Source organism: Oryx dammah, unplaced genomic scaffold (assembly GCF_014754425.2).
Source record: "Oryx dammah isolate SB20612 unplaced genomic scaffold, SCBI_Odam_1.1 HiC_scaffold_10, whole genome shotgun sequence".
In the NCBI taxonomy this organism is placed as follows: Eukaryota; Metazoa; Chordata; class Mammalia; order Artiodactyla; family Bovidae; genus Oryx; species Oryx dammah.
In genome coordinates, this window is record NW_024070194.1 from 43,458,632 (window position 1) to 43,472,406 (window position 13,775).

At 45.3% G+C, this 13,775-nt stretch overlaps 1 protein-coding gene across 3 annotated transcripts in view; it reads left to right on the forward strand.

Moving 5' to 3' along the window:
- RALGAPA2 (Ral GTPase activating protein catalytic subunit alpha 2) overlaps positions 1 to 13,775 on the forward strand; it is a 273,021-nt gene that overhangs the window by 149,583 nt on the left and 109,663 nt on the right. For all 3 annotated transcript variants that reach the window (XR_005722352.1, XR_005722353.1, XM_040247960.1), the window contains 5 exons: positions 513 to 571; positions 6,919 to 7,027; positions 9,077 to 9,187; positions 10,939 to 11,007; positions 11,263 to 11,400. Coding sequence is in view for 1 of the 3 variants with exons in the window: in XM_040247960.1 (XP_040103894.1) it covers positions 513 to 571; positions 6,919 to 7,027; positions 9,077 to 9,187; positions 10,939 to 11,007; positions 11,263 to 11,400 (486 nt within the window). In the remaining 2 variants the exon portion in view is untranslated. The remainder of the gene's footprint in view (positions 1 to 512; positions 572 to 6,918; positions 7,028 to 9,076; positions 9,188 to 10,938; positions 11,008 to 11,262; positions 11,401 to 13,775) is intronic.

The window sequence follows — 13,775 nt, forward strand, 5'->3', positions numbered from 1 at the left end:
ACTGAGATTTTTTTTTTTTTCCTATGCGTGTGTGCATGCTCAGTCACTTTTAGCCACGTCCAACTCTTTGCGATGCCATGGACTACTGCGCTCCGGGCTCCTCTGTCCATGGGACTCTCTAGGCAAGAATGCTGGAGTGGGTTGCCATGTCCCCCTCCAGGGGATCTTGCTGACCTAGGGATCAAACCTGATCTCTTGCATTCCAGGCAGAATCTTTACCTCTGAGCCACCGGGGAAGCCCAGGAAGAATCATTTGCTCTGCTCAGTTTTTGTCGTGTACACACAGAAACGCTCTTCTTTAGTGGGCTTTAGATCCCAGGGAGCCCCTCCCCACTCTGAGACCAGCATGCTGCTTCCCCAGGCCCTCTGTGTCCTTACCCAGGTTTCCTTGATTGGGGGCTCTGCCCACCTCAGTCCTTCAGTGGCCCCAGACTGCCTTAAAACATGGACAGAACATGTGGGAAGTCAACTACTAAGCAAGGTTTTTACTTTCCTTCATTTTGTGTTTTTAGCACTGCCTCATAAGTATCTTACTGAAGAATGCCACAGAGGAGCCGAGTGAGTGTGCAAGGTAAATGTTGCAGGAAAGGTGAATTTTAAGATACACATTCATGCGAACTCAGTGTTAAAAAATGCTGTCTTTCCACTTTACTTTTAGACTAAGAACTACAGTACAAATTATGTGGGGGGAATCATTTATTACTTTTTTAAAGAGGTGCCATTATTAAGTGAAAAGTGTAAAGTACAGAAGATTATGCCACCTGCTGTGTAATAAAAAGCAAGATTGTCAATATGTGGGTATATTCCCTGATATTTTTAACATGGAAGAAAATGGAAAGATAAACCAAATCTTATAAAAACAATATATGTATAGGGTAGTGATTCTTACTCGGCAATGGTTTTGTGCCCTGGGAGACATTCAGCAACGTCATTCACCAACATCATTCACCATCTGCTTGCCGATGATACTGAATTTATTTTTCTGGCTCCTTCTTCTAGCCTCTTATATATTCAGGTTTATATATGAAACTGCCTGCTTGAACCTCAACTTGAATGTCCCAATACATCTAAACTGAACACAGCCATAATTGAAGCCTTGAGTCTGCTGTCTTCACCAGAGCCTCACTGTCTCAGGCTTCATCTCAGTATTTGTCACCATCATCTGCCCAGAAGCTTGGGAAAATCCTTGATTTCTCCTGTACCTGCTACATTCAAACCTTCAACAAGTCTTGACAATACCATTTTCCCTCTCTCCCTTTAGTATAGAAAGGCAAATTTCTATCAAGCTAAGTGTGGAAAAGAAATGTGAATAATATGGTCAATCTTTTCTTCAGTTCAGTTCAGTCACTCAGTCGTGTCCTACTCTTTGCAACCCCATGGACTGCAGCATGCCAGGCTTCCCTGTCCATCACCAACTAGCAGAGCTTACTCAAACTCACGTCCATCAAATTGGTAATGCCATACAACCATCTCATCTTCTATCATCCCCTTCTCCTCTCGCCTTCAGTCTTTCCCAGCATCAGGGTCTTTTCAAATGAGTCAGTTCTTCACATTAGGTGGCCAGAGTATTGGAGCCTTAGCTTCAGCATCAGTCCTTTCAATGAATATTCAGGACTGATTTCCTTTAGCATTGACTGCCTGGATCTCCTTGCAGTCCAAGGGACTCTCAAGAGTCTTCTCCAACACTACAGTTCAAAAGCATCAATTCTTCAGTGCTCAGCTTTCTTTATAGTCCAACTCTCACATCCATACATGAGTACTGGAAAAACCATAGCTTTGATTAGATGGACCTTTGTTGGCAAAGTAATGTCTCTGCTTTTTAACATGCTGTCTAGGTTGGTCATAGCTTGTCTTCCAAGGAGCAAGTGTCTTTTAATTTCATGGCTGTAGTTACCATCTGCAGTGATTTTGGAGCCCCCAAAATAAAGTATCTCACTGTTTCCATTTTTTCCCCATCTATTTGCCATGAGTAATGGGACTGGATGCTGTGATCTTCATTTTCTGAATGTTGAGTCTTAAGCCAACTTTTTCACTCTCCTCATTCACTTTCATCAAGAGGCTCTTTAGTTCTTCTTCACTTTCTGCCATGAGGTTATTGTCATCTGCATATCTGAGATTATTGATATTTCTCCCGGCAGTCTTGATGCCAGCTTGTGCTTCATCCAGCCCAGCATTTCAATTGATCTACTCTGCATATAAGTTAAATGAGCAGGATGATAATATACAGCCTTGACGTACACCTTTCCCAATTTGGAACCAGTCTGTTATTCCATGTCTGGTTCTAATTGTTGCTTCCTGACCTGCATACAGATTTCTCAGGAGGCAGGTCAGGTGGTCTGGTATTCCCATCTTTTGAAAAATTTTCCACAGTTTGTTGTGATTCACACAGTCAAAGGTTTTGGCATACTCAATAAAGCAGAAGTAGATGTTTTTCTGGAACTCTTCTGCTTTTTTGATGATCTGACGGATGTTGGCAATTTGATCTCTGGTTCCTCTGCCTTTTCTAAATCCATCTTGAACATCTGGAAGCTCATGGTTCTTGTACTGTTGAAGCCTGGCTTGGAGAATTTTGAGTATTGCTTTCTAGCATGTGAGATGAGTGCAATTGTGCAGTAGTTTAAACATTCTTTGGCATTATTTTTCTTTGGGATTGAAATGAAAACTGACCCTTTCCAGTCCTGTGGCCACTGCTGAGTTTTTCAAATTTGCTGGCATATTGAGTGCAGCACTTTCACAGCATCAGCTTTTAGGATTTGAAATAGCTCAACTGGAATTCCTTCACCTCCACTAGCTTTGTTTGTAGTGAAACTTCCTAAGGCCCACTTGACTTCACATTCCAGGATGTCTGGCTCTAGGTGACTGATCACACCATCATGGTTATCTGGGTCATGAAGATCTTTTTTGTTTAGTTCTTCTGTGTATTCTTGCCTCCTCTTCTTAATACTTTCTGCTTCTGTGAGGTCCATATCATTTCTGTCCTTTATTGTGCCCATCTTTGCATGAAATGTTTCTTTGGTATCTCTAATTTTCTTGAAGAGATCTCTAGTCTTTCCCATACTATTGTTTTCCTCTGTTTCTTTCTATTGATCACTGAAGAAGGCTTTCTTACCTCTCCTTGCTATTCTCTGGAATTCAAATTCTCTCTCCATTCAAAAGGGTATATCTTTCCTTTTCTCCTTTGCCTTTTGCTTCTCTTCTTTTCTCAGCTATTTGTAAGGCCTTCTCAGACAACCATTTTGCCTTTTTGCATTTGCTTTTCTTGGAGATGGTCTTGATCACTGCCTCCTGTACAATGTCATGAACCTCCGTCCATAGTTCTTCAGGCACTCTATCAGATCTAATCCCTTGAATCTGTTTCCCACTTCCATTGTATAATCATAAGGGATTTGATTTAGGTCAAACCTGAATGGTCTAATGGTTTTCTCTGCTTTCTTCAATTTAAGTCTGAATTTGGCAATAAGGAGTTCATGATCTGAGTCACAGTCAGCTCCCAGTCTTGTTTTTACTGACTGTATAGAGCTTCTCCATCTTTGGATGCAAAGCATATAATCAATCTGATTTTGGTGTTGGCCATCTGGTGATGTCCACGTGTAGAGTCTTCTCTTGTGTTGTTGGAAAAGGGTGTTTGCTATGACCAGTGCGTTCTCTTGGCAAAACCCTGTTAGCCTTTGCCCTGCTTCATTTTGTACTCCAAGATCAAATTTGCCTGTTACTCCAGGTATCGCTTGACTTAATACTTCTGCATTGTAGTCCCCTATAATGAAAAGGACATCTTTTTGGGGTGTTAGTTCTAGAAGATCTTGTAGGTCTTCATAGAACTTTTCAACTTCAGCTTCTTCAGCATTACTGGTTGGGCCATAGACTTGGATTACTGTGATGTTGAATGGTTTACCTTGGAAGCAAACAGAGATCATTCTGTCGTTTTTGACATTGCATCCAAGTACTGCATTTCGGGCCGTTTTGTTGACTGTTGGCACCCCACTCCAGTACTTTTGCCTGGAAAATCCCATGGACGGAGGAGCCTGGTAGGCTGCAGTCCATGGGGTCGCTAGAGTCAGACACGACTGAGCGACTTCACTTTCACTTTTCACTTTCATGCATTGGAGAAGGAAGTGGCAACCCACTCCAGTGTTCTTGCCTGGAGAATCCCAGTGACGGGGGAGCCTGGTGGGCTGCTATCTGTGGGGTCGCAGAGAGTCGGACACAACTGAAGCGACTTAGCAGCAGCAGCAGCATGGCTACTCCATTTCTTCTAAGGGATTCTTGCCCACAGTAGTAGATATAATGGTCATCTGAGTTAAATTCAACCATTCTAGTCCATTTTAGTTCACTGATTCCTAAAATGTCGATATTCACTCTTGCCATCTCCAGTCTTTCTTCAGTTCAGTTCAGTTCAGTTCAGTTCAGTCGCTCAGTTGTGTCCGACTCTTTGCGACCCCATGAATTGCAGCACGCCAGGCCTCCCTGTCCATCACCAACTCCCGGAGTTCACTCACACTCACGTCCATCGAGTCAGTGATGCCATCCAGCCATCTCATCCTCAGTCATCCCCTTCTCCTCCTGCCCCCAATCCCCCCCAGCATCAGAGTCTTTTCCAATGAGTCAACTCATCATATGAGGTGGCCAAAATACTGGAGTTTCAGCTTTAGCATCATTCCTTCCAAGGAAATCCCAGGGTTGATCTCCTTCAGAATGGACTGGTTGGATCTCCTCTTTCTTAGTTGTGTGTAAAAGGAGTTAGGCAGTGAAATTAGAGCCATATAAATGTAGAGAAGGAAGCAGACTAAAAATATGAGCAAGATTTCAAATAAACAGAGGAGAATTAAGAGAGAATATAGTTGTAATTATGGGTGATAGTAATTCAGAAAGGTTAAGAAAAATAGTAAGGAGTTTCATTATATAAATTGGAGTGGGATGAGATGGCATGACAGCAACAGTATTAAGAGAGTGTATTGGAATACAGATTGTGAGTAAGATGATACTGCCGTTAGCTTAAAAAAGTCTTGGTAGACAAACCTTCACAATCACAAAGGACATCCTCAGGATACAGAGAACATGCGGAGTCACTACGAGTGTAGAAGAATAAGAAGATGCTAAATGAGGATGTTAAATGATGGATCTCAAAGCAAGAAAAGATCAGAAAGAGCTGTTTGAAATGAGTGTGGCTTAGAACTCAAGGCAGGTGAGTGTTGCTTAGGTTATAAAACCATTTTACGGGTCACTGTGTTCTCCATGGTGCAAGGCTAATAGTTACAGAGAAATGCAGATGTTCCTAGAAATGAGAGAGCTCTGCTCTTATCAAATTACATTTAACAAGTAGGTTAATGGGTCATTAAAAAAAAAGAATACACACACACATATATATATATACACATGCATGCAGAGGAAGAACAGCTCTTAAAATGGTAGAAATATGATGTGGGGCATAATTCCAAGTTGTACAGGTTGTAGGGAGTTGAACAATCAGAGTCTGAGTTAGGCCGAGGGAGGGTAAAGAGGCTTGGGGTAGAATGTACACTACCTGGGGAAGGCTACAGAGTGAGATGCAAAGTACAGATTCTAGACTGAGAATAGGTGTAGGAATTAGGCAAGAGGAGAAAGAAATGTAGACAGTTCTAGACCGTCAGGAAAGCGTGGAGCTCCTGTCTAACGCTGGCACCTGAGAAATAAGAAAGGCCCAGCACACACCTTGTAACCAGTGGGAAAGCACAGCTTTTACCCAGTGGTAGAAGGTGACATGTTTGTCAAGGGGCATTTTAATTCATTTGTTCTGACGTACTTAGTCCATTCTGATCAGAAGAGGTGAGAAGCTAGTGAAGTGCAGTGGTTTTAAAACCTCAGAATAGATGGATTTTAATTGCTGAATTATTTTGAGCACACAAGAGCACTCAGTATGCAAGGCCAGGCCCTGTGTCCGATTTGATTGGCACTGGGTGTGGCCTTTTACTACAGAGAGCAGCAAACACACATTACAGCAAGCTTCTGGTTCCAAATAAAGGTTTGGAGCCCCTTTTTGTTCAGAAAGTGAGCAGGTTGGTGGGGGGAGGGTTGGCACAAGCATTTAAATTTCATATATGTGCCTTCAGGAAACACTAAGAGAAATATGACTTTTTGTTCATTGTAAAAGATAGTAAAAGTGAAAGTGAAGTCGCTCGTGTCCAACTCTGCCCATGGGATTCTCCAGGCAAGAATGGGTTGCCATTTCCTTCTCCAGGGGATCTTCCCGACCCAGGGATCAAACCCAGGTCTCCCACATTATAGGCAGACGCTTTAACCTCTGAACCACCAGGGAAGCCCTGAAAGAGTTGTCGGCCTCCTGGGCACCCAAGAGAGTGGCCCGTATCAATTCCAAAGAGAATTATTGCCCAATCTTGTTTATAATTGGAAAAGGTAATTTTTTAAAGGACTATGCAACTTAAAGAATATAGTGTCTTAACACATTGTTTAAAAGAAGTAACAGTGAAACTTAACTTTGAAAGTTGTACTCAGGTATTCTTTAAAATGAGATACAGGATTTGTCTCCTGTTTGTGGCAGGTGTTGTGTATTTTACTGTATGGAAAGCAATTATAAACTCAATTTCCAACAATTTTTTAAGATTCATGTTTTTGATTCTTCCTCAAAAATATGCTGAAACAATAAAATGTGATATAAAAATTAGTTTCAGCAAAAATAAGTAGTACATGTGCTGTGACAGTTCACAGAAAATACACCATGTATTTCATTAAGTATTTAATTACTAACCAGAAAACCAGTCTGTTGAGGGTACCTTATCTTTTTTTCTCAAGAAGACCTTTTGTTAATGTAGCTACAACTTTTGTGACTTTGTAAACAAGGTTTAAAATATCTTGTCATTGACAAATACCAAGAAAATGCATCTCTTCACAAGGGATTTCTTCCTTTTCCGTCTTTTCCAAAAGGTGCATTGCCATCTGCTCCCTCGGGATCTGGATCTGTGAGGAGCTGGCACAGGGCACGAGCCACCCTCAGCTGCAAGAGGCTGTCAACGTCATTGGTGTTACTTTGAAGGTACTTCCAGTTCATCATGTGTATTTGACATCGAGTGTCTCAGATAGTCAACCTTTTGTAGGTTGAATTAGCACCATCCCTATTTCCCCAGGCCTGGTTTTGATGCAAAAATTCTTTCTCTGAAAGCCACGTGGAACATTCTGTGAGGGTCCCGGGCGGGGCTGCCAATGGCTGCTTCCCCCCAGGTGGCTGCCTTCTGGCCATCCGCCGCCTGAGCTTTGGGGAAACTGGCCCAGGGCTGGCACCTGTGATCATGTGCTGATGAGAGGGTCAGAGATGTATTTCATCCTCATGTCCTATTGCCCTCCGCCTGCTGGTGACACCATCCCCCTCGAAGGCCCCTGTAGCCTTAGTGCCTGGCATCCTGGGCCTGCTGCCTGGAAGGAAACTGTCCCGCTTGTCCCTGCTCCGCTCAGCAGAGCACCCCTCAGCGGCTTCTCTGTGCTGTCCACCCCCCTTCTCTCACACCTCTCTGTGTTCTTAGCTCATCTTGTCTGCTGTGTCCCTCATTTCACCATCGTCACCTTGTCTGTCTCTGGCTGAGATGACAGAGCCGCGCCTACCTCGTGTTTCTACCGTGTGACTTGCCTAGTGAGAGGCAACGGGGCTGCCCCGGGGCCCACTCTCCCCATGTTCCATTGCACGGGGCATTAGGAATATGATGGAGAACAGGATGCAGGAAGATAAACACACAGAACTAGCAAACACACAGAAAGAATTGGCTTTTAGCCCTTAAGGCCGTGTAGACGTTTCAGCAGGGGAGGAAGAGGAAGCAGAAGAGCTGGAGGGGGTGGGCCTCGTGGCCTCGTGGGGAGATGACATCTCTGGCTGAGACCTGCAAGGCATGGCAGCACCTGCCGAATGCAGACCTGAGGGCCCAGTGTCTGGACAGAGCAAGCCCAAGGAGCAGGTGCAAAGGCCCTGGGCAGAAATAAGCCAGAGTGTCTGAGGAGTGGACAGAGGCCATGATGGTCAGGTGGCGGGAGGCCTGGGTGGCCAGAGGAGGCCATGGAGCCCCTTGGGGCCAGGTGCTCTCAACCAAGTTTCCTTGTGCCTGTCAGGAGAGGGCAGTCAGTACCTGTTGTGCAGAAGCTGAACTAGTCACCTTTCCCTTCTCATCCTGTGCTTTGTCACTGAGGTGCTTGACTTCTCTGGTTATTTCTGTGGCCCTCTGGTCAGCTGATATCTGCTTTGTGCAGCCGGGCCCTGGCATGGAAGTAGCTGAGAGGCAAATCCAAAGGTCTCCCTGGACAGGACACAGATTTAGTGACGAAACTTCTGTCCTGGCCCATGGGGTGTGGCTACAGTGTGGCCCAAGGTCTGACCAGGGAAGGAGCAGTGGGGGTCCTCATGCCTCCCACACACCCCCAGTGCATGGGCCCTGCGGGAACTGCCCCTTCACCCTGCCATCTCCTGAGAGACTGAGACATCCAGAGAACTGTGGACACCTGCCAGACACTGAAAACAGACTCAGTAATTGAATTTGCCATAACTTTGAATTACGTCCTCCTAGTTCCACATTTTTCACATTTCTTAGAATGCTATCTGTGCAGGTTAAGCTTAATTTCATAGGATGGAAAGTCTTTTGATCAATCCTTGTTTCTCCAAGTGTAAAATGAAGATAACATCCACCTTATGGAGTTGTTAATGAAGAGTTATCAAGGTGAAAATGAGAAAAATTCTTGTAAGAGGTTCAGCACACCGGGGCTACTCAATAACATACTAAATTTCCATTTCCTCCAGTCGTCAAAACTATCGTTTGTGTGATCTGGATAAGACAGTTGAATTTATGGTTTTAATTTCCAAATGATTAAACGTTTCTGCAGAGTGTTATGTAGATTAACACAACTCTGTGTAGACAGAAGGCAGTTACCAGGGTGGTTACCATGTACAAACTGGTGATAAGATACATTTTTCAGATATTTAATGCAGAACAAGGACATGGGCCCCCAGAGGGAAATGAAAAGAAATCCTGGTCATGTCCTTCTTTAGGAATGCCGCACATGTGAAGTGAGGTTATTTAGTGTGGGGTTTTGTTTCCTTTTCTAGTTTCCTAACAAAATTGTGGCCCAGGTAGCCTGTGACGTGCTTCAGCTGCTAGTCTCCTACTGGGAAAAACTTCAGATGTTTGAAACCTCCCTGCCTCGGAAAATTGCAGAAGTAAGTCTTTTCTTCCGCCATAATGCTCAAACAGCAGCGTTTCCTCTTTTTATTACATTTGATATTTAATGAATTCTAGATTCTCCAATAATTGTTGGAGCACCGACTGTTAAACTGCCATGTGAGTCACCCATTTTCAGAGTAAATTACGCTGGCTCTTCTCAGCTGCGATTTCAGGCACCGAGTAAGAAGCCACCAGTGTTCCAGGGCAGGCTCACACTTTGGGAGTTTGAAAGGCAGACACGACCACAACAAAGAGACCTTTTGTCGACTGGGCTTCATTCATCCAGAGTAATTTGGATGGTGCCAACAAGGAGTAGGCAGCTGGTCGTGATGCCCTGTGTGCGGGGGCTGGGGGAGGGGGGCTTTCCCAGAGTGAAGGCCTGGGCTGTGCGTTCTGCCACCAGCATGATTGCCCAGCTGTAATGAGCTTACCACTGTCGTACCCTTGGGGTGGGGTGGGGGGAGTGGGTCATTGGTGGAGGAGAGGGGCAGAAGGAACAGGAAGAATGCCTTCAACAATGACACCCTGGAGGTCAGTGGCATGAGAGGGTGCTATCTTGCAGGAAGTAGATGCACTCACCCTGAAGGAGCTGGGTGCTAAGGCTCATCCCTTCTTTGAACAAACCCTTGTTCCATACACACCCAGTGGAGAGAGGAAGTAAGGTGATTTACTTTTTCTTAACCCTGAACAAATGTCACCAATGAGGTCACTTTGTTCTCTCAGATACATCAGAAATCACAGGTGATCTTCGACCTCAGGGGACCCAGAGTGAAACAGAGCTTTGGATTTTAGGAATGTGAGATGCTGCCATATGTAAAGTTAGGCTTTAGAACAACCGTGTAATTTATCACCTAAATGGGAATGCCTTTGAGAGTGAAATAGATGCTACTACCGTGGCTCAGCTGATAAAAAATCTGCCTGGAAGGCGAAAGACCTGGGTTTGATCCCTGGGTTGGGAAGATCCCCTGGAGAAGGGAAAGGCTACCCACTCCAGTATTCTGGCCTGGAGAATCCCATAGACTATACACTCCATGGGATCACAAAGAGTTGGACACAACTGAGCAACTTTCACTCACTTAGCCCAGCACCACAGGTCAGTGGAGACCTGCTGCTGCTGCTAAGTCACTTCAGCCGTGTCTGACTGTGTGACCCCATAGACGGCAGCCCGCCAGGCTCCCCTGTCCCTGGGATTCTCCAGGCAAGAACACTGGAGTGGGTTGCCATTTCCATCTCCAGTGCATGAAAGTGAAAAGTGAAAGGGAAGTCAATCAGTCCTGTCGGACTCTTAGCGACCCCATGGACTGCAGCTTACCAGGCTCCTCCGTCCATGGGATTTTCCAGGCAAGAGTACTGGAATGGGTTGCCATTGCCTTCTCCAGTGGAGACCTGGGGTGTGTTGTAAGAAAAGTAAATGGGTGCATGTTCATAATTACCTTTGGAAGTATTCATTGCTTTCATTACCAGAAGGGTGGAGGCTGATGCTAGAAATGGTGTGACCACAGACAGAACCACTCCTTCCTCTGGGCCCTGATCTCCCCCCAAGCAGAGTGGGGAGACAGTTGTGGCCATCACCCCCTCTGGTCTTCAGGCCATGCTGATCACCGAGGTGACTCTTGGCCTCTGTCACCTTCCTCCAGGAGCTGGCCCCCTGGCTGGGTGTGGTGGCAAGGCCATCCCGGACCTCTTACCTGGCGGCTCCCAGGACCGTACCGTGGTCTGTCTGATCGGGAATTTGTCTTCTCTGCAGATCCTCGTGGCCACAATCGCTTTTCTGTTACCAAGTGCAGAGTATTCCTCGGTGGAGACAGACAAGAAGGTAAGTGGCCCATCTGCTAGGTTCTCCCTAGGATTTGTTTTTTAAAGACATGACTCAAGTGGCAGATGCTGTCACACGCAGGGCTTTATAACCTCCCCTGTTCGTACTGGCCCTGGCCTGTCTCTGTGAAAGCCTCCTTCACCCCTGTGTCCCTGAAAAATGGCTGTGGTGCTGGAAGGTTCTGTTTCCTATAATGACACAGTGGTGGAGTCTGCGAGGCTGCAGGCTGAGGCTCTGGTCTGCTTCCTCCTCCAGTTCCTTGTGTCCCTGTTGCTCTGCCTCCTGGACTGGTGCATGGCGCTGCCAGCGGGCACCCTCCTCCACCCCGTGTCCACGGCGGCCCTGGACGAGCAGCCCCCGGCCCGGGCCCCCTTGCTGGATTACATCTACAGGGTGAGTCCCCCCGCCACCCTGGGCCTTGGGGTACAAGGTCTGACCTGGAGCCTCAGACAGTCCTCCAAACAGGTTGCTGTTGTTCAGTTGCTCAGTCATGTCCGACTCTTTGTGACCCCACTGACTGCAGCACGCCAGGCTTCCCTGTCCTTCACCAACTCCTGGAGTTTGCTCAAACTCATGTCCATCGAGTTGGTGATGCCATCCTACCATCTCTTCCTCTGTTGTCTGCTTCTCCTCCTGTCTTCAGTCTTTCCCAGCATCAGGGTCTTTTCTAATGAGTTGGCCCTTCTTAGGCATTCCTGTACTTATTTGTGCCCTTTGGACAAGGATTTATGGGGCTTCAACATTTTAAAAGAAGTGAATGACTTCAGGAGTGTTCACAGAATAATTATAATTACAGAGAAGCCATGATGACCTGGGCTTCCCTGGTGGCTCAGACAGTAAAGAATCTGCCTGCAGTGCAGGAGACCTGGATTCGATCCCTGGGTCAGGAAGATCCCCTGGAGGAGGGCATGGCTACTTGCTCCAGTATTCTTGCCTGGAGAATCACATGGACAGAGGAGCCTGGCGAGCTACAGTCCATAGGGTCACAAAGAGTCAGACACGACTGAAACATCTTAGCAGACAGGCAGTGATTATCCCAGGCACAGTGCAGGCATTTTACCTGACTGTCAGCATTAAACAACTGCAGTTTGCTCAGACTCCCCCAGTGTTTATGGAACATGGTCCATACCTGCTTCGTTTTGAAAAGAATCTTTCTTGTAGGAATATCTACAGCCTTAGTTAGCCAAAATCTCTTTATCAGAGGAAGAAAAAATACAAAATCCCAATCTTCTCTTTGCTTTCAAAGATCTTCAGAAATAAATTAAGGCAATACAGTATATTACATCAAATTAATCGGCATCATTTTTATAATACCTAAGACATTGGAATTTCACCCCCTACCACTGACTAGGTGTGGTGTTTACTCTGGACCCTTAGTACTATCCTTCCAAACAGGCCTTACAGCCCTCCCTATGGAAGCCTTATCTATCTGTCTATTATATCCATCCATTACTTGTGTGTCCATTGAATAGGGCTCCCCAAGTGCCACTAATGGTAAAGAACTCGCCTGCCAGTGCAGGGGACCTAAGAGATACAGATTCAATCCCTGGGTCAAGAAGATCCCCTGGAGGAGAGTATGGCAACCCGCTCCAATATTCTTTGTCTGGAGAATCCCATGGACAGAGGAGCCTGGCGGGCCACAGTCCATGGGGTCACAAAGAGTTGGACATGACTAAAATGACTTAGCACGCACACATACAAACCATTGAATAATTACTGTGCTGCTGCTGCTAAGTCACTTCAGTCGTGTCTGACTCTGTGCGACCCCATAGACAGCAGCCCACCAGGCTCCCCCGTCCCTGGGATTCTCCAGGCAAGAACACTGGAGTGGGTTGCCATTTCCTTCTCCAATACATGAAAGTGAAAAGTGAAAGTGAAGTCACTCAGTCGTGTCTGACTCTTGGCGACCCCATGGACTGCAGCCTACCAGGCTCCTCCATCCATGGGATTTTTCCAGGCAAGAGTACTGGAGTGGGGTGCCATTGCCTTCTCCAATTACTGTGAGGTAGGGGCAATTCCTTTGCTTATTTTTGTAGCAATTAAACTTAAAAATAATTTTAAAAAATTTTCTAGCCATTTCCCTGGCAGTCCAGTGGTTAAGACTTTGCCTCTCAATGCAGGGGGTGCAGGTTCAATCCCTGTTCTGGGGAGCTAAGATGCCTCCTGCCTTAGGGGCCAAAGAAACAAACAAACCCATAAAACAAATATAACACATTTTATAGCAATATAACAAATTCAGTAAAGACTTTTTTTAAAAAAATGGCCCACATCAAAAAATGAAGAAGATTTCTTAAGTCATTAACAGATTGCTTTGTTGCCTTATTTTAAAATGCATTCAGTTAAAGCCAAAAAAGCTGCTTAACCATGGTTGAAATTCTGCTAGAAAAGTATTTTGTACTTTTAAATGGTTTCTTGATTGGTCAAAGATTTTAGTAACTATGTTCAGATGAAGCAGATGTTTCTGTCCTCACTATGACTTATAAACCTAGACGAGGCTTGGCTTAAGCCACTAAAGTAGCTGCAGTCATTTAAATTCATGTTTAGCATTCCTTTTCTTAAAACATCTCTCAGAATTGCTTCACCAACATAAAAATCACTTTTATAGTTAATGTGATACATAAATTTACTGGATAATCCTTTATTTTTTTTTAAGGAAACTTTTTCCACTGAAGTATCCTATGCATCCAAAAAACTGCATCCATCAATTCTAAGTGAATTTTGGAGTTTCACCAAGTGGGCACACCTGTGAAATGGGCTCCCAACTCTAG